At 35.7% G+C, this 25,529-nt stretch overlaps 2 protein-coding genes across 2 annotated transcripts in view; both read left to right on the top strand.

Moving 5' to 3' along the window:
• The first annotated feature begins 441 nt into the window (after positions 1-441).
• The window catches only part of LOC109063851 (CD209 antigen-like protein D), a 108,356-nt gene continuing 83,268 nt past the window's right edge, over positions 442-25,529 (top strand). Inside the window, exon 1 of the mRNA XM_042717260.1 lies at positions 442-940. The gene's annotated coding sequence lies outside the window, so the exon portion shown is untranslated. The remainder of the gene's footprint in view (positions 941-25,529) is intronic.
• On the top strand, positions 799-15,469 carry LOC109058042 (C-type lectin domain family 4 member M-like). The gene is made up of 7 exons (XM_042716080.1): positions 799-940; positions 1,098-1,100; positions 1,185-1,418; positions 1,468-2,379; positions 2,460-2,563; positions 14,646-14,749; positions 15,113-15,469. The coding sequence occupies exons 1-7, from the start codon at positions 799-801 to the stop codon at positions 15,249-15,251; spliced, it is 1,638 nt and encodes a 545-aa protein (XP_042572014.1). The 3' UTR covers positions 15,252-15,469.

Here is a 25,529-nt window from a genome sequence, read left to right as displayed (position 1 = left end):
AGATGCTTGATTATAATGTTTACTTCAGAGTAACCTTATGTTGTGCAAGTTCAGCTTTCCAGTTATTCAAGCTCAGCAGGATGTAGGATTAAAATCAAATAAATGTAAGCAAAATAGCATCCGTATTTTTGGATAGAAATGTTCATTTGTGTATAGCACAGCACATCAGTCTGTAGTTCATCACCTCATAGTGACACTGAGCGCAAATAATACAGATGTAGAAAGGTCAGAATGGACTTTGTGGAATAAGTGCACATGTAGTAACAAGTTAATTTTTTATGCTTCTCTGTGCTGTTAAAAAAGGTGCATTATATTAAAGACTTATGTAGTTGTTTTGAAAGATTTGAAAGCAAATTCACAAAAAAATCCACAATAAAGACGAATTATTTTACTGATATTCACCAGTGTGTAAAGAAAGTGCCATAATAAGCTTTTTTTTTTTTTGTACGTCACTCCGCAAAAAATAAATAAATTAATTAATTAATTAATTAATAAAAAAAAACCTCTGTATCAGTTTTTACAGAAAAAAAAAAAATATTGTATTAAAATAGATGCAGTTAATATAACTTTATAACTTTAACAGTTAATTTAGCAGTTGAGTTTGGACCCTGGCTAAAATGAAGTTTCTTCAAAATAAAGGAAAAGGGACTCCTGGAACCCTACATTTTTGTTGTGAAGATGTACAGTTCATCAAAGTTTGCATTTTTGTCAATCAGCATTATGTAAATTCTAGGGGAAGTTCTCTATATTTAACCCTGCACTCGTCCTCCCAAAGTCCACAGCTGAAGTGAAGTGATCATGGAACTAGTAAATGTTTATGAAAGTGACAACCATGAGACCTGCAGCAAGTACAATAAGATGGGACTTAACAGAGATGGAGATACTTATGCAAACAAGGACCGAAAACTCAGCTACACTGAAGAAAGAGCTCGAAACCAAAGTAAGACATGTAGTGCGATGCACAAGTCATATGCATATGTTCAGAAGTGCACTTTAAGATCTTTGTTATAGCGAACATGTTTCTTAAAGGCCTATCTATTTCAACAAGACAATTATTAAAACATTTTTTTGAATTTCGATGTTTTCCTGTTTGGCAGGAGGTTTGTCAATAGGAAATAAGTGTGTTGTGTTGAGCACAGTGTGTTTTAGCCTCATGTGCATTTTCCTGGTGGCTGCCATTGTAGTTCTGCATATAAAGCTCACGGCAGAGAGAGAGGTACAAGCAACACACATGTTACAGTCCAGTTCAAGAGATCAAAAAGAGAAAGACCTGTTACAGAACAGCTTCAGCTCTTTGAGTCAGAAGAAGTTGGAGCTGGAGACCAGAGTCAAAGATCTCACCGCTGAGAAAGACCAGTTACAGAGCAACTTCAGCTCTATGAGTCAGGAGAAGCTGGAGCTGGAGACCAGAGTCAAAGGTCTCACCGCTGAGAAAGACCAGTTACAGAGCATCTCCAGCTCTTTGAGTCAGAAGAAACTGGAGCTGGAGACAAAGTCAAAGACTAACCGCTGAGAAAAGCCAGTTACAGAGCAGCTTCAGCTCTTTGAGTCAGAAGAAACTGGAGCTGGAGACCAGAGTCAAAGGTCTCACCGCTGAGAAAGACCAGTTACAGAGCATCTCCAGCTCTTTGAGTCAGAAGAAACTGGAGCTGGAGACCAAAGTCAAAGATCTAACCGCTGAGAAAAGCCAGTTACAGAGCAGCTTCAGCTCTTTGAGTCAGAAGAAACTGGAGCTGGAGACCAGAGTCAAAGATCTCACCACTGAGAAAGACCAGTTACAGAGCAACTTCAGCTCTTTGAGTCAGAAGAAACTGGAGCTGGAGACCAGAGTCAAAGATCTAACCGCTGAGAAAAGCCAGTTACAGAGCAGCTTCAGCTCTTTGAGTCAGAAGAAACTGGAGCTGGAGACCAGAGTCAAAGATCTAACCGCTGAGAAAAGCCAGTTACAGAGCAGCTTCAGCTCTTTGAGTCAGAAGAAACTGGAGCTGGAGACCAGAGTCAAAGATCTCACCACTGAGAAAACACAGTTACAGGGAAACATTGGATCTTTGAATCAGAAGAAACTGGAGCTGGAGACCAGAGTCAAAGATCTCACTACAGAGAAAACACAGTTACAGAGCAACTTCAACTCTTGGAGTCAGAAGAAACTGGAGCTGGAAACCAGAGTCAAAGATCTCACCGCTGAGAAAACACAGTTACAGGGAAACATTGGATCTTTGAATCAGAAGAAACTGGAGCTTGAGACCAGAGTCAATGATCTCACTGCTGAGAAAAGCCAGTTACAGAGAGATTTTAACTCTCTGAATGAGAAGAAACTGGAGTTAGAACGCAGAGTCACGTCTCTGAGTGAGGAACTGAAGAAAGAAGCATCTAAAAGAGGTCAGTTTAGACATTTTTATAATGTTAATTTTTGTTTCATGTGCACAGTTTTATAAAATACATGCTTTTGTGTGGTTCAGGTTGGTTTTTCGTGTCCACTGAGTTGAAGAGCTGGTCTGACAGCAGACAGTACTGCAGGGATCATGGAGCTGATCTGATCATTATCAAGAGTGAAGAGAAGCAGGTGTGTTTGTGTGAGTGTCTGTTAATGAATGAGAGCAATCACACTTATTCCTTGTTATTCCTATTCACACAGAGACACATATCTTCATTCACCAAGGAGAGAGTGTGGATTGGTTTGTCTGACAGAGAGAACGAGGCGAACATGAAATGGGTGGATAATTCACCCCTGAAACAAGGGTAAGAGTTAAAAATAAACCTCCAGAAAATAGCTGAACAAAACTTCCAAAACACCACAACTAAAACCACTTTAAATACTGTAAATTCTAGGAAAACTTTTCCTGTCTTATTATTTTCTGCATTTACACTTCTGCTAAAGCTTCTGTATTACTTTAGTTTACCGTCAAAATATCCTGTTATACTGTGAGTATTGTTGATACACACACTGTTAAAAATTGCCATAAAAATGGCCAAATTTTGACAGTAACATGCTGTTTTTCATTAAAACAGTGCATTCTGGGTAATATTCATCATTTTTGAGAAAGTAGCCTGCTGCTATCACTGTAAAAAATTGTGCTGTTAAATAACAGTAATTTACTGGCAGCAGGGGTGCCAGTAAGGTACTGTTAATTTACAGCTCTCAACTGTTAATTTATAACTCCTAATTTTTTTTTACAGTGTTTTACCGTAATTCTACCATGGAAATTAACTCTGCTCCCACGGAGTGGTACAGTTAGGGTTTTGTTTATTTCATTCATACGATGTAAGTACTGTCATCTTATATCATTTGAGTCCACTGAGAAGGAATATTTCTTAATATAAAACTGGAAACACTTAATGTTTAATAGTAAAGTAACTAAAAACATGATTTTTATTTAAATCACTGTAGTTCATTGTCAGCTATAGCACACATGTATGTGCTGAAGTACCTAACACAGAGATCATCACTGTATCAGTGACTAAACATTTACTGTCTTTATATAAAGCAGCAGAACATCAGTGTTTGTGGCTCATCATTGACTGAAGCACGGACTCTACTAACCAGCACAATGGTGAACCACAAAACTACATTAAACTAACAGATCTCTCTTGTGCAAAAACACATTAATACAGTTGAGTTCAGTATTTACTATTGTTTTCTACAGTTTTTTTCCTGTAAATTAATTACAGTTTATTACTGTTAAATTACGTTTTTCTTCATCTTAAATCTTTAACCCTTTAAACCCCACAACAAAATCCTCAGTGTTAAATGAATACATATAATGTGCGCACACTACAGAGTATTAGAGTAACACAGAGTATTAGAGTAACACTGAATCAGTGAAGTTAATGAGATAATTCTGTGATTAATTGATGACTGAGCATTACTAATAAACACCAGCTATTAGAAAGACTGTTAAGAAAACCCTACTCATAATAAAAAAAAAAAAAAAAAAAAAAAAAGAAATTGAAAGATTGAGAATTAGTGTTTGAATCAAGATATTGGTGAGAATGTTTAGAATAAATAAACCGAAAAGTTCTGAACATCACAAAACATGCTACTAAAACTAAAAGCAAAAATACAAGCACATACGAATTCAAGAAAATAAGTGGACAATTCAGGGGCATAATTTATTCATGCTGCAATGCATGCTGGGAGTCATGGATGAGTTTTGTCCTGTGATGGTACCCAGCATGCATTGCATCATGAACCTTTTGATTGTCACCATTGTTGAGGTTCATATGCTGATTGTTGATCTCTCTCTATGAGTGTTGATAACTCTGTAGCAAAAAATATTTGCGACTGAAATTATTCTTAATACCTTATGTCCTGATTATCACATTACTGTTTATTTTATGAAGTCGTGCAAAAAATTTATAATACGTATAATACACTCATGTAACATAAGGCCAAATGATTCCAGCAATACTTTAAGTTAATCTAGCAGATTATGGTTAATAAAAACATCAATAATTACTTAACGCAAACATACTATATCAATAAACTCATGTAGGGAATAGTGAATGAGGGTATAGAGTATGATTTAAAACACTGCCTGTGAGTGTCAGCATCGAATGCTGTTAATTTAAGATATATAGCAGCAGTCTGCTTTCTCAAAAATGATGAATATTACCCAGAATGCATTGTTTTAAAGAAAAACAGCATGTTTTTTTACAGCGATTTTTAACAGTGCAGCTGCCAGCAGATTACCGTTATTTTACAGCACAATTTTTTACAGTGTACATTTTTGGTCCTGAAAAACTGAACGTGGTATGTGTTATTCAGGTTTTGGCTCAAAGGTGAGCCGAATGACGAAAATGGAAATGAGGACTGTATTGAACTGATGCCTTCAAATCCGGTCTTGAACAACTGGAATGATCTGCCATGTTCAGAGATGAGAAAATTCATTTGTGAGAAATAGGGTTTATCCCATCTTGTTGTGGTTTTGCTTTTTTATACAATATAGTCATTCTTATTGCAAATTCATAATTTTTGATTGAGGTCCCTGTCTTTAAAAAACTGTCACTGAAGGAAAATGCTAAATTAATATTATTTTCTTAATGCTTTAATAGTCTTCTGTTTCTTGTGGCGTGTATCAGGGTGATCTGAGAATCCAAACCTCTGATGTGTTCATGTTTTGCTCCATCACAAGCAGCTCTATATTATAATAATATATTTTCTAGCTGTTATCATGAGTCTCATTTGTTGCTCTGAAGTGTTGAGGAGACAATCACAGTAAAAGTCTAAAATGTATTGAGTGTATACTGAGTGTCTGTAAAACTGCTTTTGAGTTGAATTGCTTTCTGTTTGAATTAAATGTTCAGTTATTATCATTACCATAGTAAACCTAGGATTTTATTTTCATTTTATACTTTCTTGTATATCTGGTTTATTGCCAGTCCAGTCCAGCAGGACGCAGCAGAGAGCAGGTTAATTAGACTGAAGTGATCATCCAAATACCCACACTTACATTCTTTGCACTTGATCACTTGACTACTTATATGATGTATTTCCTGTATTTGGCCCATGTGTTCAAGTGAGCATGAGGACCACTAGTGTGTGTACAACTTCCCAGCTAGGAATGCTATTGTTCTAAGACTGTTCCGAGAACATTACAAGTTCTGTGAATATTTTCAGTGGCAAGTTGTATTTTAGTTTCCAGAATGTTCTGCTAAAAGGTAGGATAAAATCCTCTAAAAACATTCTAAAATTTATTGATAGCATTATTAGAACATTATCACCTAACATTCGAATTAAGATATAAACAGGAAGTGTCCCATTGGACATTGGATGTGTACTCAAATATTGACTTAGATGTCAAATTATGTTTGAATGTAAAAACCCAACCTTTGCCATCTTCACAAACTCCAACAACAGTATTTCCAGCTTCACTTATTATAAACCAGATTGACTTTATTTCTGTCACACATTTACAAAAGGCCTTATTGAGATTAACAGCAGAGGTGGGAAGTCCAGGGGCCAAAGAGTAAAAGTCCTGCCATATTTTTGCTCCACCCATGAACTCAGCAGCTGATCATCAGAGGAGGAACCAAGTAATTCCGTCCAAGTCACAAACAAGTCTTGAGTGAAATCCAAGTCCTCAAAGAGTTAAAGTTAATGAGATAATTAAGTGACTAATTAAATGAAGATTGTGCATTAGTGATGAACACCTGCTGTTAACAATCAACATCACTGAAGACAAGAGAAACACAAGAACTACAACTGACTTTAAGCACAGCCTTGGATGAAATCAATTGAAAGAAAAAAAAAAAACTTTGCCACCATAATTGTGGTGAGTATTTACTTCAGTTGAGCTCTTGAACCTTTAAGCCTTTTTTTATTTTGTTAAATTTGCTTTAAAGCAATTGCATTACTGTTTAATAGCAAACGTTTGTGCAATGCTGATACAAATCTTGCACTAGCAGATAACTTATGCTTTTGGTGACTGAATGATCTTGACTTAAATTTCTTGATTATACTTTTAAAGAGAAGAAAAAAATTGTGCATTAGTGGTTAGAGGACTGCTGTGTGTTTACTTTGGATGGGTTAAATGCAGAGTACTAATTCTGAGTATGGGTCACCATACTTAACTGTATGTCACTTTCACAAAAAAGAGAGAAATGTCATTACGCAAATGACACCATAATGCTTCTATATTAAGAGGGGAAAAAAACAGTTTGGGATTAGGCATTTAGCCATGAACATTTATCATGTGATCCTTAACAATGGTGAAAATAATTATTCATACTGCAGTGCATTATGGGAGTCTCTCATGTATTGCAACATGAAGCATTTTGTTGATTGTCACCATTGTAGAGATTCATATGCTGGTTCTTGATATCTGTGTGTGTCTAAAAAGCACTGGAGTTCAAATTTCTATGTGTTACACAAATTTAAATTTATTCCGTGTTAATTTTAGATCAATGCTTTTTTGTGTATGTTATAGTTTCACTGGGATTATTCAAAACCTAAACACATGAAGTAGAAAAAAAACATTATACAAGATATACACCAGCTCATTGTGACTATATGTTCTTCATATATCACAGTTCTCTCTCCTCCACAACACCACATGAAGAGCTACAGAGAGAGATCTGGCACAACAAGTCAAGGGTCAAGAGCGCAACTAAATCAAACACTGATCTCCATGATGGTGGCGTCATTTTAACCAATAAAACATCAACATCTGATCCTCTGTAATTCTCAATAACAGTAGGTGTTAATCACTAATGCACAATCATCATTTAATTAATCACTTAATTATCTAATTAACTTTAACTCTTTGAGGACTTGGGATTTAACTTGAGAGTCGTTTGTGACTTGGAAGGAATGACTTGATTCCTCTGGTGAAATCGGCTGCTGAGTTCATGAGTGGAGCAAAAATATGGCAGGATCTTTACTCTTTGGCCCCTGGACTACCCACCTCTCATTAACAGAGGTTTAGATGTCTATTTAAAAGTAATAATTTGGTTTGATGACACCATTATGGTGATACGTGTTTGCTTTAGTGGTGCAATTTTACACTTGAGGTTTTAATGCTTTGTTTTAGCTCCTGTAGCTACAGTATGTATGTTTTAGTAAAAACAGCAGGAGAACACTTTTTCAGATGCTGCTGGTTGCTTGCTGATGCTTAGAATGTCATCACTAGTGGTCTGATTTTCTAAAGTCAAATCAGTAGTAACAGTTGCACATAATTTTTTTTAATGCAAATTCAAACGGTTCAACAGACTGAAAACCGGCATAATTTTAACCAGATTATTAAAAGAAATAATAATCTTATAACACAGACATCAAGAAACAGTCTATGAATCTCAGCAATGGTGACATGCTGCAATGGATTATGTGTGTATCATACAAAACTCATCAATGGCTACCAGAATGCATAAAGCATGTCACCATTGTTGTGACGTCAGAAGGCACACTCATCCCCGACACAACCCCACCCACGTCCAAGTGTGACGTAAACGAAAACCACGCCCATATCAAATACATCACCTCATGTGATTTCCCCATCCCCGTACCTGGAAACCCGGAAGTATGTTGAAGCAATTTATGGAAGTTAATGGGATCTAAATAAAATAATATTGTCTTTCGTTTTACTAATCCACGTTTTCTTATTTTTGTAAAGGATGTCTAGGCTAAAATGGCACAACTTAAATCTAATATATATTTAATATGTCTAATATACGGAGCTGATTTCGTCATCATAACAGCTCCTAAAGTAGGCTAATTGTCAATTAAATCTTTTAAACCTTACCTTGTTCATTTATGTAATGAGATAAATTCACATTTATTAAGATCGATTTTGACCTACCCAAGGCAAAATTGAAATGCATCAAATTTAAAGGGGACAATTAGATTTTGGTATTGTAAAAGTATGCAAAATTATAGTAAAAGTTGGTATTGTATAATTGTCATTTAATTTTCTAAAGATTTATTCCACTTATCATAAAGTGTTAACATTTGAATGATAGAATCAACAGTTCCCCATATGCAGTAGGCTACACATACTTAGGCTGAATAAAGATTGCATTTATAGATTATATAAGAAACATGACATTGACCTTCAGGCCTTGTTCATCACAACTTGATATGAAACATGTCCAGGTCCTCCACATACTTAAAGATGAATGAGAAAGGCATCCATTGTTTCATTGGGTATTTTTATATTTATTATTTTACAAAAATAATTACATGTACAGTTTTACAAAAAAAAAATAATAATATACACCACCAGTCAAAAGTTTTTGAACAGTCAGATTTTTATTATTTTTTAAAGTCTCTTCTGCTCACCCAGCCAGCATTTATTTGATCCAAAATACAGCAAAAACAGTAATGTTAAATATTTTTACAATTTAAAAGAACTGCTTCCTATTTGAATGTATTTTAAAATGCAGTTTATTCCTGTGATCAAAGCTGAATTTTCTGCATCATTACTCCAGTCTTCAGTGTATTACCATAATAATAATAATAATAATAATAATAATAATAATAAAATGTTTTTTGAGCATCAAATCAGCATATTAGAATGATTTCTGAAGGATCATGTGACTGGAGTAAGTCACCTTTGAAATCACAGGAATAAATTTCATTTTAATAGAAATATAGAAAATTGTTATTTTAAATAGCAAAAATATTATACAAATATTTTACAATTGGACTGTTTTTGCTGTTCTTCGGATTAAATAAACGCAGGCTTGATGAGCAGAAGATATTTCTTTAAAAACATAAAAAAAATCTCAGTTCAAAAACTTTTGACTGGTTGTGTTTAACAAAAGATATGCTCCAAATATTATAAAGTCTGAGCAGCTGAATGAACAGCTGAATGATCAGATAAACAGTTCTTGACATGCAGTACACACACATACATACATAGACTACACAGAGAGATTCCTTGTTTTAATATATCCTCCGATTCTCCCTCCAGGTAGTCTTTGATGGCATTCTGTTGATTTTTACTGTCCATCTGGAGAAAGGCAGGCCCTGTCACCTTCCCACAAAATAACCCACGATGACTCTGTACCACGCTGGACCAATGTCCCTTACAAACTTCCACTTTATGTCCTCTTGGCGCTCCTGTTAAAAATAGAGAATACATACGTGTTGGGGGTATATGTGTCCACTAAAAGTTATTTACCTCATCATTCTACATAAACATATTTATGATTTTTAAACCACAAAAATCAATCAATATCTAAAGAAATGCTCTCACCATACCTCCATGCACCACTGCATGGCTTATGTGGTCCTTCAAGTGAATTGTAACAAGTAATTTTCTTTACTGGTGAAACTGCAGCAGGGACCCCTTAACCCGGGAGAACTGCCCTGCATCAGGCTTGGACTGAAAATGTGTAGAATGCTGTAAAACATGACAAACAAACATTATGTGATCTTTTCGTACATACACAGAGTTATCCAGCAAGACATTGTGAAATGATGCGGCTGCCCAACCAAGTTACTGTGCATGGGTACTGTGATCAGAGTATATCATTAAAGATGTCATGTGTGTGTGTGTGTGTGTGTGTGTGTGTGTGTGTGTGTGTGTGTGTGTGTGTGTGTGTGTGTGTGTGTGTGTGTGTGTGTGTGTGTGTGTGTGTGTGTGTGTGTGTGTGTGTGTGTGCACAACAAAAAATCCAGAGTGAAATTAACTCTGCTGGGAGTACATGTGAGACCACACTCATGAGTGTGAAAGTGTTAAAATAGGAGTGTTAATTTAACACTGAATCAGAGTTAAAGTTAATGAGATAATTAAGTGATTAATTGAGTGATGATTGACCATTATTGACGAGACCTTATGTTAACGAGCAAAATCAACAAAGACGAAAATCACTATTTTAATGTCACCGTTATAGTGGCCAATGTTTGCTTTAGTTTGGCTCTTGACCCTTAATATTTTAAAGTCAGATTTTGTTTGGCTGTTGTAATGGAGTTATAAAACAGACGGGCAAACAAAAAAATTGGTTTAAATTGAGTTAAACTTTCATTGTTGATTATTGCGCCAGAATGATTCTTCAGCATAGGATTGCTGGCATTTTAAATACAATCTGTGGAATTTCTTAAAAGTTGTTTGTTCAAAAATCTTTCAAAAGAGTCTTTCATTTAGACATGCAAACATCAAGAATCAACCTGTGAACCTCAACGACGGTGACAATCAAAAAAGCATGTTGCAGGAGACTTGTGTTGCAGTGCATTCTGGGTGCCACCTATCAAAATTCATCCATGGCTCCCATGATGCACTGTGGCATGAATAAATTATTACCTTAATTGTCTTAGTAATTTCCTTTATTCTTACTACTCTATTTGTGTTTTCAATGCTACTTTTAGTAGTTTGTTTTCTAATGTTCAGACCTAATGTTTTAGGCTTTAAATAAGTTCGGTGATTCAGGTCAAATAATTATTATGTAAAAACATAACTAATATCACATAATCATGTTTTTATTTTTGTTCGTCTCTCTATTACAAATGAGTTATAACAGCCAAACCAAATCTAACTTTAAAAACGTAAGGGACAAGAGCCCAACTAAAGCAAACACTGACCACTATAATGGTGACATAAACATTTGTGATTTTCGTCTTTGTTGATTCTGCTCGTTAACATCAGGTCTCGTCAATAATGGTCAGTCATCACTCAGTTAATCACTTAATTATCTCATTAACTTTAACTCCACTTCAGTGTTAATTTAACACTCCTATTTTAACACTTTCACACTCTTGAGTGTGGTCTCACATGTACTCCCAGCAGAGTTGATTTCACTCTGGATTTTTTGCTGTGTGGTGAGTGTGGTCTCAAATTTAATATGTGTGGGGTTGATTTAGTGTGTGTGTTTTTGTTGTTTGGGTGAGTGTTATGTGTGGGGGGTAGGGTATAAAAAAATATTGCACATTGATTCATAATTGATTTTATGTTGTAAGACTTGTGCCTTCTATCTATCTATCTATCTATCTATCTATCTATCTATCTATCTATCTATCTATCTATCTATCTGTCTCTCTATCTATCTATCTATCTATCTATCTCATGTATGTATGTATATATGTATGTATGTGTGTGTGTGTGTGTGTGTGTGTGTGTGTGTGTGTACGCATGAATGCCACGAATACATACATATATACATACATGTGTGGATAGATAGACCCCCCCAACATAAAAACACTCATCTCACCCCCCACCCCCAAACACACACACACACACACACACACACACACACACACACACACACACACACATATATAAGTAGAGAGATTACACCTTTCAGAAAGAAATCTATTTTTGTTCCTTATTCTAATCTGAACCATTCTATTATTACATACAAAAATCTAGTAGAAAATGAGTTCACCAAGATATGTAAAAAAAACACGCCAAAAGAAGAAATAAACACGTTAAGAATCCGTAGAAGCGTAGGACTCTTATGTTTTTAGGCCTCTATGTTGTAATGTTTGGTCGACCAATCAGCAGAGAGGGGCGTTTCATTCCTGCACACATGTAGAGATCGAATATTCAAGTTGTTTATTCGTTTTCTGTCCCTGAACATAAAAACGAAAAAATTAAGCCAAATTCTTGATTTTTCGTTTTGTTTGAATGAATGGAAAACGAAAAATGTGCCGTTTTTTTTTTCTTTTTTCATTTTTCAGATTTCAATATTAAATCAAAAAACTAATTATACGAAGGTACACGGACCGACTCTGTTTTTAGTAAAATAGCATTTTTTGTGAAGGTGCAAGGTACCGAACTGGATCACCAAAAACACTAATTTGAGATGGACGACATGGACAATCAGACTGTGAGTACCGATATTCAATTAACTTTTATTATATTATGTTTAAACGAAGCAAAGTTTACATAGCCAAAGTGAGAGCTCCTAACTATGAATTAATAACTAATTCCCACAAATTTAGAATTTGTGTTCTAGATTTATTAATTACTACGAAGTTCTTAATTCGTGGCCATGATTTAATAAATCCTTGTTGAGTTTTATAATAAGTAAATCTAGCCAGCACATTAATTTAACTTAAAAGATGAGCATGAAAGCATGCTGATGTTAAATGTGTAAGATTTACCTGTAGCTCACTGTATTAGTGTGAAAACTTGCTTAATCATTGTTTTACCTTATTAGTTAAGTATAAAATACCTCTTATATATTTACACATTTGGAGTTTGGAATTAGACCTCAGTAACATGATTATTCTATTTGACTTTCTCTCTCTACAACTCCAACATTTCATAAGTGTTAAATCAGAGATATATATTTCAGTTGAACATGTTAAACAAATGTTTCTTATTTAACTCTCTCTCTCTCTCTTTCTCTCTCTCTCTCAGAGTTGAAGCCTACAGCCATTCTGTCTGTGCAGCAACTGATGGAAAAGGGGGTCTTTTTGGTGCTTTTGTTGTTATATATAGATATATAAATTAATTCTTTAAACATTCCCAAGTTTTGTCTTGCCTCTCTACAGCCGTTACAATATCTGGCTATATCATTAAGTGACTGCATATGCTGATTCCATCTTTATTTTACCTGATAATGAGCAAATTAGTTAAACTTAAGGAGGTTAATCAATATACAGTATAATTCAAGAAACTAAGACTTACTCCACTTTTTCAGTTGTTTAAAGATTGATATACATTTTTAATTTGTTTAAATTTAACCTCTGATGCATTTTTACAAACTGTAACCTTTGCCATATCATCCAGTTCGGTAGGTGGCGCTGTCACAAAAAACTAGGGTCCTATAACCGGGTCCTAAAACTGCAGCCTCCGATTGTGCAGGAACATTCTATTGATTAAAGAACTTGGCAGGCATGATATTTCAACATAAATCTTGTTTATCTCTCATTTTGCTTCTAAATGTAATATGTAGAGAGTGATACTCAAAACAGTATTCTTTTTTTTTTTTTCTGTTTCCCATTTTCAAGATATTTATAATGAAGATATTTCAGATCCAGTAGACTAACCACAACTACGACAAATGCTGGCCCAGTAAAGATGTTTTGACTTATGGGTTGTTTGTTTTTTTTTCTGATCTGGAACGAATGTGGCAACTTCCTTCAGCCAGATTTCAGATCAGAGTTTAAGGTAAGGTCACGATGCCACAGTGATGCAGCTTCAGAGTCTGAGGAGAGTGTCAGACCAGAAGTCTATATTTACACTGAAGGACAGGGTCCAATGAAATCACTTCCTGTGTAAAATTAGCAGTGTTAAAATGAATCATATCATAATCATCACTTGAAAGACCACAGCTCATCTGTGAAGACGTACTGCAAGACACAAAAACAAAAGAAATGGAATTTACTGGAGAGTACTTTAATGTAAATGCTAATCACAGAAATTGTATTGACACAATTAGACCTCAAACATACTGCCAAGATGAAGGAAGAGCTCGAAATCACAGTAAGTAGAACCTTTAGTTTGAATCAGAGATGATTTCAGGAAGTGAGAACTGTAGTATTTCAGTCATTTTCTAAGAACAATGCGTTTTATTTCCTTAAGCAGCATAATTTCTTGTTTGTCAGTTTTGCTGTAAAGTAAATATTGATCAATTGTTTGTGTTTTCTTCCTGTCTGACAGGAGGAAGGCGGTTTTTGGTGCCAATCACTGTGAGTCTAGGGATCATTTGTCTTCTGATTGTTGCCATCATACTGCAGCACTTTCTGGCCACTACTAAGCGAGGTTCAAACTGTTTTTTGTTGTTGTTGTTAATCCTATATATACAATTTTAAAGCTATAGGGTAGGCAGCATTTTCCATAATCATTTTATTTTACTGGTTGAAAGTCTCGATGGCTCTGTGTAGCCACAGACCAATCAGAGAGTCCATGATGACTCACAGATGTTCACAGTTTTGGGAGGCATGATGGCCAAAAGAGGCATTTGCAAAGGTGTTTGAAAAAAAAATTATGTATTTTTGTATTTCCGCCATGTTACACTAGTAGTGCAGAAACTGCCTGGTCCAGCTTTAAAACTCTGTGTTTCTCTCAGGATATCTGTGGGGTCCAGATGGCTTGTTCATGTCCAGTGAGTTGAAGAGCTGGTCTGACAGCAGACAGTACTGCAGGGAGCGTGGTGCTGATCTGGTCATTATCAACACTGAAGAGAAGCAGGTGAGTTTGTGTGAGTGTCTGTTATTGAATGAGAGGAATCACACTTATTCCTTGTTATAACTATTCACACAGAGACACATATCTTCATTCATCAGTGAGAGTGTGTGGATTGGTTTGTCTGACAGAGAGAACGAGGGCATCATGAAATGGGTGGATAATTCAAAGCTGGATCAAGTGTAAGTGCTAAAACACTCACAGAAAACCATGGTGGATTTATTTGTTTTAGTCTGTTTATTCTTAATTTAAAAATAAGACCAATAATGAGAAGATTTTCTGAACACACAGTTCTTCCACCAGCACAACCATGAAAGGCAATTCTCACAAATACATTCTGTTATAAGAATATTTTCCTCTGCTCTTTGAATTTTCAGTTCTGCTTCTGCAGTATTGTAGTTTACTCTTGAAACTATTGTGGTGTTGGTGGTATTGTTGATTACTGAATTGGATGTCACAATCCTCATTGAGTTGCTAAATGGAGGAAAACTTTAAGCAAACTTTAGGGGTTCTGAATCATTAAAAATCTGGCCCATTTTATTCAGGTTTTGGGCCACGGGTCAGCCGGATAATTATCAAGGTGGAAATGAGGACTGTATTGAACTGATGCCTTCACATCCCATCCTGGAGAACTGGAATGATCGCCCATGCTTTGAAAAGAAAAAAGGGATTTGTGAGAAATAGGGTTCATCATTGTCTTGCTTTTGCATGCTTTCACATTCCTCCATTAAAGCAACTGATAGTATGTCCAACTTCTGCTGTTATGTTTCTCATTTGTTGTTCTAAATGTGTTGAGGTGACAATCATAGTAGAAGTCTAAAGTGCTCTGATTTTGAGTGTCTGTAAAATTGCTTCTGATTTTAATTGCTTTCTGTTTTAATCAAATGGTCAATTGACAGTATGATCAAAGCAATTTTGGTTTCATTTCTTGTGTATCTGCTTTGTTGCTTTATGGAGAGATTTCCTCCAGTCTAGCAGGACGCAGCAGAGAGCAGAGCAGACAGTTAAAATATTCTATAGTTTCTGGAAAGCAGTACTAAAAAAAAAAAAATAAAAAATAAACAAAAATAAGAACAATTTATTCATCACCATTCCGCTCAAAAGTTTGCAGCCCCTGTCTGTCATGTTCAGTTTTGGTTTCAGTTTCATTTCCATGGACTTTTAATTTGTATCGCCCTGTTTCCTTTAATCCCATTGCTTATATGTTGTTATGGTTACTAATTATGTAGCTCATCTGTTTCTTGTCTGGTTCCTCTTTCTGGGGTTGGCTCCTTCTATTTATTACTTTATTCCCTTAAAGACTGACTGCTACATTTACATCCTTTCTCTTCCCTTTATTTCAAGTAGCTGTGACACTGTCAACCTGTGTATTTCTTAATATTTTGTGTAACAACCCAAGTGTGCCTGTAGAAATGTGCAAAAACATTTTTCAGGTAAAAAATTGTAAATAATTACACTGCTCCAAAGCTGATACTAAGTGATCAAGGTCTCGGTCTGGTTCTGCTTAAACTTACTGCACAGTTTCAATCAAAGTGGGCAGATTTGTACTATTTAAGCAAATAAATAAATAAATAAATAAAATATTCTAGAGACTGCAGCTCATCTGTTTTTATGTGCAACTAATGAAATCAGAGATCTATTTTGAAAAAAGACTCGACTGGACCTCAAATGCAGAGTCACTGCCAGGATGATGGAATAGCTCAAACGTAGAGTAAGCTTAATTAAATTTATTTAAAGCAGACATGCACAATAATGCTTGAAGAAATGAGAACTCATTATTTTCTAGGAAATATGTGTCAGTGTTACTGTTATGTATTAACAGAATATTTTTTTCCATTTGGGTCAATATCACCATAGAGTGCCTTAACCCTCACAATACTCAAAGCATTTTAATTTCCCATTCACTTGATGTCATGTCATAAATAGTAGATACTCAAATATGAATATTTTTTTCCTTTTGGGTCACAATACTCAAAGCATTTTAATTACATTTTTTAGATGCACACACACAGAGCAGTGAAATCATGGGCCATTATTTTTATGCTGCGGCGCCCGGGGAAGCATAAACCATTAAGATACAGTATCTCACAATTCCTGCCGGCCCACTCGAAGTGATTGGAGTCCGTACGCCACGATATCTCACAGAAGTGAGTACACCCCTCATATTTTTGTAAATATTTTATTATATCTTTTCATATGATAACACGGAAGAAATTACACTTTGCTACAATGCAAAGTAGTGAGTTTACAGCTTGTCTAACAGTGTAAATTTGCTGTCCTCTCAAAATAACTAAACACACAGCCATTAATGTCTAAACCGCTGGCCACAAAAGTGAGTACACCCCTAAGTGAAAATGTCCAAATTGGGCCCAAAGTGTCAATATTTTGTGTAGTCACCATTTGTTTCCAGCACTGCCTTAACCCTTAGTCCTCTTCCACTCCTCCATGATGACATAATGGAGCTGGTGGATCTAAGAGACCCTGCTTTGCTCCACCTTCCGTTTGAGGATACCCCACAGATGCTCAGTAGGGTTTAGCGCTGGAGACATGCTTGGCCAGTCCATCACCTTTACCCTCAGTTTCTTTAGCAAAGCAGTGGTCGTGTTGGAGGTGTGTTTGGGGTCGTTATCATGTTGAAATACTGCCCTGCGGCCCAGTCTCTGAAGGGAGGGGATCATGCTCTGCTTCAGTATGTCACAGTACATGTAGCTCCAGTGCCAGCAGCACTCATGCAGCCCCAGACCATGACACTCCCACCACCATGCTTGACTCTAGGCAAGACACAATTGTCTTTGAACTCCTCACCTGGTTGCCGCCAAACACGCTTGACACCATCTGAACCAAACAAGTTTATCTTGGTCTCATCAGACCACAAGACATGGTTCCAGTAATCCATGTCCTTAGTTTGCTTGTCTTCAGCAAACTGTTTGCAGGCTTTCTTGTGCATCATCTTTAGAAGAGGCTTCCTTCTGGGATGACAGCCATTCAGACCAATTCGATGCAGTGTGCGGCGTATGGGCTGAGCACTGACAGGCTGACCCCCCAACCCCTTCAACCTTTGCAGCAATGCTGGCAGCACTCATACTTCTATTTCCCATACACAACCTCTGGATATGACGCTGAGCACATGCACTTGACTTCCTTAGTCGACCATAGCGAGGCCTTTTCTGAGTGGAACCTGTCCTGTTAAACCGCTGTATGGTCTTGGCCACTGTGCTGCAGCTCAGTTTCATGGTTTTGGCATTCTTCTTATAGCCTATGTAGAGCAACAATTCTTTTTTTCAGCTTGTCAGAGAGTTCTTTGCCATGAGGTGCTATGTTGAACTTCCAGTGACCAGTATGAGACAGTGAGAGTGATAACACCAAATTTAACACACCTGCTCCCCATTCACACCTGAGATGACACCGGGGAGAGAAAATGGCTTTTTCGGCCCAATTTGGACATTTTCACTTAGGGGTGTACTCACTTTGTGGCCAGCGGTTTAGACATTAATGACTGTGTGTTTAGTTATTTTGAGGGGACAGCAAATTTACATTGTTATACAAGCTGTACACTCACTACTTTACATTGTAGCAAAGTGTAATTTCTTCAGTGATGTCATATGAAAAGATATAATAAAATATTTTTACAAATGTGAGGGGTGTACTCACTTCTGTGAGATACTGTACGTCCGTCCACCCTGTCATGGACATATATATTACTGTTAAATACATTTTCGTTGCAAAATTAAGATGCAAATTATATTTTCTGAAAGGAATGATGTCCCTTTCCTAAACAGGGTTATTAAAAAAATTATGTAATAATAATAATAATAATAATAAAATAATTACCTCGTCAATCACATTCATATTTTTTCATCAATGTTAACTACAAATGAATGCTATGTCCACCCTGTCATGTGTATGTTCACTCTATCGAGTCTAAGTGGCTGACAGGATGGACATTTTGGAACAACGACAGGGTGCACATATTGAGCTTCATTTAGCATATTATCTTACTATAAACTGTGACTAGCTAAATAGTTAGTCTGGTTGTTGAAGAGAATTTAGTATATTTAAACTTACATATTTTGAAAACACTGTATTCTAATCACTTCCGGCATATTTTATGGCAACAGGGTGGAAATGTTAAGCTTTAGCAAAGCAAGTAAGCAAACTCAGAGGCTTCGGCCTATGCACTTTTGGCTCTCATAAAAGCTCAAGACTTTCAGAATGCAGTAAACTGGCTCAACAACCAGAGGCAGTAATAAGCAATTAATAATGAGTGTTATTAATTATGATTTTTGTAGTTGTGAGATAGAAGAACCATTTTAGGTTCCACAAAGAACCTTGTGTTAATAAATTAACACTGAATCAGAGTTAAAGTTAATGAGATTATTAAGTGATTAATTGAGTGATGATTGACCATTATTGATGAGACCTGATTTTAACGAGCAGAATCAACAAAGACGAAAATCACTATTTTAATGTCACCATTATAGTGGCCAATGTTTGCTTTAGTTGGGCTCTTGAACCTTAAAATTTTAAAGTCAGATTTTGCTTGGCTGTTGTAACGGAGTTTCAAAACAGACGGGCAAACAAAAAATATTGTTTTTCCTGAATCACTGAGTTAAACTTACATTGTTGATTGTTGCAGCTGAATGATTCTTCAGCATAGGATTACCAGCATTTTAAATACAATCTGTGGAATTTCTTAAAAGTTGTTTGTTCAAAAATCTTTCAAAAGAGTCTTTCATTTAGACATGCAAATATCAAGAATCAACCTGTGAACCTCAACGACGGTGACAATCAAAAAAGCATTTTGCAGTGCATTCTGGGTGCCACCTATCAAAATTCATCCATGGCTCCCATGATGCACTGCGGCATGAATAAATTATTATCTGAATTGTCTTAGTAATTTCCTTTATTCTTACTATTCTATTTTTGTTTTCAATGCTACTTTTAGTATTTTGTTTTCTAATGTTTAGACTTTAAATAAGTTTGGTGATGCAGGTCAAATAATTATTATGTAAAAACATAACTAATAGTACATGATCATGTTTTTATTTTTGCTAGTCTCTCTATTACAAATGAGTTATAACAGCCAAACCAAATCTAACTTTAAAAACATAAGGGTCAAGAGCACAACTAAAGCAAACACTGACCACTATAATGGTGACATAAAAAAATGTGATTTTCGTCTTTGTTGATTCTGCTTGTTAACATCAGGTCTCGTCAATAATGGTCAGTCATCACTCAGTTAATCACTTAATTATCTCATTAACTTTAACTCCGCTTCAGTGTTAATTTAACACTCCTATTATAACACTTTCACACTCTTGAGTGTGGTCTTACATGTACTCCCAGCAGAGTTAATTTCACTCTGGATTTTTGCTGTGTATAATGGAGGATATGGCACGACTCAGGTTTGTATTCTACATCCAGCATGCACATCTGTCCACATGTTCAATATGCAACATTTAAGAAAAGAAGATAAACAATTTAAGACCAAACAGGTGAAGCCTACACATCCATTCAAACTTGTCTCCTCCATCCCAGGCCACCATCATGGTGTTTCAGGCCGTAGCGGAGTACAGGATTCAAGTGAAAGACAAAAGGCAGTTAGACGATGACGATCCGAGTGGATGGCAGCCAGCAGCCGACTGTGTGGAACTTCAACAAAGACAACTATTATCTTACACAAACAGAAAAGGTGAGTTTGTGCCGAAAGTAACTATTAAACATGGTCAGTTAACTCTTAAGTGAACATCAACAGTTAATAAGTACAGTTGGTTAGGTCTTAAGAGAACTAGGGGTGTGAACCTACACTGGTCTCACGGTTCGGTTCAATTACGATTATCATGTCATCGATCCAGTTCAATTCGATATCACGATGCATTGATGATGCACTGCATCCCCAATTTTTTCTTTTACTTCACACGTATACAATTTTGTAAATAATTAGCATGTCTTTTCCAGGTCGTGCTTACCAAGTTGTTCATAAAAGCCAAAATGTGCACAGATGTCGGCTTTAAAGTAGTTGGAGCATTTTTAATTACTCGCACTCATGTCTCGCCTCCCTCCACCATTGTATGCTATTGTTACAAAGCACGTAAGTGACAAATGACATCAGAAAAGCGTCAGTACATTATAAATGGTTATGGTATATTATTGAACCAAAAGCAGTTATTGTATTTCTGATTGTGGATGTATTATAGGTATGATTCGTTTTGCATCATAGAAATAGAATATCAACAGTTGATAAGCACGAATGTGTTTAATTACAGTGGATTGGTGTATTAGATCTTAAAGTGACCACAGCCTAATATACCTGCTTCTGTCTGTTTCATTAGCTAATCACATAGTGTACATCCTTGTTTGAGGAATAAAAAGCAGATAATTTTGATACCAAGAAAGAAGCATCTAGAAGATAATAAACCAGAGATACAGTCATACACCTGAATATAAGCATTTAGAGCTTAACTAATACAAATAACCAATGGTAACTAGGCTAATATAAAAGGGAAACATACAAACATATACCAGATACATTTGTTACCAATTAATTATAGTCTAAATAAAGAACATGTTTGTATGTATGAGCATTATTGTGAGCATCAGGGTTGTTCGCTAGCTAGGTACTGAGTGTGACTGGCTTCTTGGAATGTCCAATAGGGAAACCAGACAGTTGATCTGTTTAAGATCTTCTGGAATTTGAGGTGGGGGGGGGGGGACTACTAAACTAAGCAAAATCATATATGTAGAATGTGAAGCCATGTCTGTAATTTATATGCAAATGTCAAAAGTCTAAAAGAGTCTCTATGACATAAAGCCTAAACAATCATCAGTGATCCTAAGCAGACGCTACAATTGTTGTTATTATTTATTTTATCAACAGATTCCATCCAACAGTCAAATACTATCAGTGCCAAGGGTTCTGGAGAGGCCTCTGTAACTGTGAGTGACTGAAGGCCAGTGTCCTGCAAAGTTTAGCAATCCCAAATAAACAAACCTAAGCTAAGAGAGGTCTTCAGGATCAGTAGCAATGTCCAAGCAAGTGTGCTGGAACTGGTTGGAGATGAACTCTGCAGAACATGGTTCTCCAGGTTCAGGACAGGGTTTTAAATCTAAAAATGAATTTGCACAGTTGGGTGTCTGCATGCAGGAGTGTACGTCAATAGGTACAATGGAAAATATAAACTGTAAGAACTTTATTCAATCTTCACAAAACATGCAAACAAAACTGCAATGTTTTAGAAAAATATCACTGCCTTGAGATCTCCATCCATTGGTCAATACAGACCATGCAACCCACCACACTCCTGCAGCATGAACTGAATACAGGTTCTTCAATGATAAAAAGTCAACATTAACTGCAGCTGGTGCCAAATAAAAATGATTATGTCTTGGAAAACAGCAAGTCAAATGTAGAATAGTGGCCACACACTATTTTAGCACCATATTTGTTCCTTCTAGTTTACTGTGTTTTAGTTAGGATATTTAAAGATGCAGTTTTTTGTGTGTGCGTACCTCTGCCTACAACAGCTCCTTGATTTGCGATATGAGTTTCTGAAGAACAGAAGGATCAGCATCTTTGCGACTTAAAAAAAAATAAAAATAAATACCACATAAAAATTTTTCACTTCTCCCTCTTTACTTCAAAACGTCTGTCGGAGGCCTCTCATGGCTTGGAAAATGATTCCAGACAGATTCACACACACACACACACACACACACACACACAAAAACTGCTTCTTTAAATATACTAACCAAAACACAGAAAAACTAAAAGAAACAAATATGGTGCTAAAACAGTAACATGAGTATTGCTCATGTTCAGTCTATTCAATGCTACAACGAAGACTAAGAAGAGAAACATCTACCAATTTAGTATGTAATAAAACTAATGAAACATAGGGATTTTATTTGCCCTAAACCCTGAGTTGGCTACACATGCTTACATTCATAAATTGAAACTTCATTTCTAATTTATTTCATAAATTTAACTTTATTAATTTTCACAATTGTTTATTAATGTCACACACACCTACCTAGTGCCTTTTGACTTAAATAAAAGGGCATATTACCATGAAACTGTTGTAAATTATTGATTTTTATTTCAGCTTCACTTTTATCCAAAGAGACAGAACTATTTGCACTGTATTTATCAATGGGACAATATTCAAATAATACTTTAACCTAGGAATAATCTGTCAGCATACTGTAACTCACATTAAAGGGGTCACTTGCAAGTCACAGCAGCACGAATTCTGTGCCCAGCAACATCTGATTCAAATATTATGTTAATTAACAGTGAGTGGTGGTTAAAGACAATATATTGCCGCACTCGTGCTGACTCTTATTCTGCCTGAAAGAATGAAAAGACCATACTGAAGGCAGAGCGATTTGACCAATCAGATGAAAGGAGCATTTCAGCACCGCAAAAAATCAGTGTACACCAGATATTCAGAAGATGCTCTCGTGTTGGCCAGCACATCAACAAATTACATTGCCCTGCTTTCACATTATACACCTTATGTAGCTCTGCCCCCTTTCAGCGCTGCCTCTTTTATTCTGTCTTCCGTTGCATTGACACAGAGTGAAGTTAAAAGGTGCACTGGGAAATCTTGGAAAATGCTAACGTTAGCCTAAAAGCACTGAAAGCACTGAAATTGCCATCCAAAGCCACGCCTCCTGAACGCTAACAGACCAGGGGTCTCATTTATAAAACTCTCCTTACATTTCATCCTAACAGTGTACATCATGCACAAAAGCTAGATTTTGCATATGCACAAAAAATTTCAGATTTATAATACCATGCGTATGCCAGAACCTGCACAAAAATCCCTTTATAAATCCCAGTCAGGGGACGATTGTGCGTAAGTGCATCTCCATCCCGACTCCTCCCTGAAATCACCATATATATCATATATATAACCATTCTACCAGATGATACCAGTTATGATACTTACAGTCGTTCCTCTACCACAGCATGACATGATTGTACTGTGTTCCCATAGCATTATAGCAGATGCAGTATGAGTATAGTATCTGCTATAATGCTATAATTATCTGTAATTTGTCATTTACTTCAGGGATATTTCCAGACTGCATGAAAATAGCCAAAGTAATTCCACTGTTTAAAAAAGGAAATAAATCTGAATTTTCTAATTATAGACCAATATCATTACTTCCACAGTTCTCTAAAATTCTGGAGAAGTTATTTGCCATTAGACTGAATAAATTTCTAAATTAATTTAAGATTTTAAGTAACAGCCAATATGGGTTTCGTCCTAATCACTCAAATGCTACAGCAATTATGAAACTAACTGAAGAAATTACCTATGCTATAAATAAAAAGCACTATTTAGTAAGCATCTTTGTGGATCTTCAAAAAGCGTTTGATACGCTGGACCACAAGATATTGTTACATAAATTAAATAAATATGGTATCAGAGGTTTGGCACACCAATGGGTTACCAGCTATTTAAAAAACAGAAGTCAGTTTGTTGAAATTGACAACATAAATTCTAATAATTGTAACATAACTTGTGGGGTACCACAAGGATCGGTCCAAGGACCAATACTTTTTCTTCTATATGTAAATAACATTGTGTCTGTGTCTCAGTTACTTAGGTGGATTCTGCTTGCGGATGACACCACTTTATTCTATTCAGGAAAAAATATAAAAGATATCCTACAAATCGTAGAGAATGAATTTCAGAAAATTATGAAGTGGTTCACTGCCAATAGATTGTCCCTAAATATTAGCAAAACCAAATTTATGATATTTTGTAGTAAAAAAAATAAAATAATGTGTCGAAATGTCATTGTTTATCAATGGATTAGAAATTGAAAGGGCACATGAGATTAAGTTTCTAGGCATTATAATTGACAAACATTTGACATGGAAATCACATATTGGTAATATTAAAATAAAGGTATCCCAAATAATAGGTGTGCTGCATAAAGTTAAAGATTTGCTAAATAAGAATGCATTGTTTTTGTTGTATATTGATTATTCCATATCCGACCTATTGTATTGAAGTGTGGGGAAGTGCCTGTAAAACATACATTAATCCAATTTTACTCTTACAGAAAAGAGCGATTAGAGTTACCAGTGGAAGTGGATACAGAGATCCAACGAATTCTTTATTCATACAACTAAAAACTCTGAAATTTAATGAATTAGTAGAGTATAACCTTCTAAAAACCATGTACAGTATAAAGCTCATCTGGAAAGTTTACCAAACAATTTGCAAAACAGATTCACCAAGAGGAAAAGTAGATATGAACTAAAAAGTACTGAGGTTTTTACAAAACCCAGGTTCCAATCGGCTGTAAAGGAAAAATGTGTCACAATCAAAGGAATCAGTTTGGGGAACAGTCTTGACTGTAAAATTAAAACTTCTAAGTCCATTTATGTGTTTAAGAAGTATGTTAAATTATCACTGTTGCAGAAATATAACACTGCGGAGCAGCAGATCAACTTTATTGATGTAATTTTGTGTTTTGATGTCTTAGAGAAAGAGACGGCTGCGACAGCTTAAATGAACTGGAACTGTAAATGATTTTGTGTTGATAGGGGGCAGACATTATAAGTTTTTTACTTCTTTCTGCTCCTTTTTATTCATGTTAAATGAGGTTGTTGCATTTGTTTTTAAATGAATGAAATAAATATAATAAATAAAAGTGACCTGAGAATCATGGTCTGCACATGTGCACTGGCTGGTCTTTTTAATTTTTAAGACTATTTGAGAAAAAGAAACAAAATGTATTACACAGTTGTCAGATTTCATTGGTGACTTCAAATATGAAATTTAATCGTAAGCTTTAACGCCCAACAGGCATTTCAAAGATGATCAAAGAGTGAAATGACATAAAGGGACTTTGCTTTGAACGTTATCGTGTCACACTGAAGGGAAACTTCAGAGCTTTTTGATTCACAAGGCATCATTTCCTCATGCTTAGAAGCTATTATTT

The sequence above is a fragment of the Cyprinus carpio genome, chromosome B1 (assembly GCF_018340385.1).
Source record: "Cyprinus carpio isolate SPL01 chromosome B1, ASM1834038v1, whole genome shotgun sequence".
NCBI lineage: Eukaryota > Metazoa > Chordata > Actinopteri > Cypriniformes > Cyprinidae > Cyprinus > Cyprinus carpio.
This window is presented reverse-complemented; position numbering and strand designations above follow the sequence as displayed.

Coding starts and splice junctions, on each gene's coding strand:
- LOC109058042 (XM_042716080.1), top strand. CDS start 799: ATGGAACTAGTAAATGTTTATGAAAGTGACAACCATGAGACCTGCAGC. Junction 2,380..2,459: donor GAAAGAAGCATCTAAAAGAG/GTCAGTTTAGAC, acceptor TGTGTGGTTCAG/GTTGGTTTTTCGTGTCCACT. Junction 14,750..15,112: donor AATTCAAAGCTGGATCAAGT/GTAAGTGCTAAA, acceptor CATTTTATTCAG/GTTTTGGGCCACGGGTCAGC.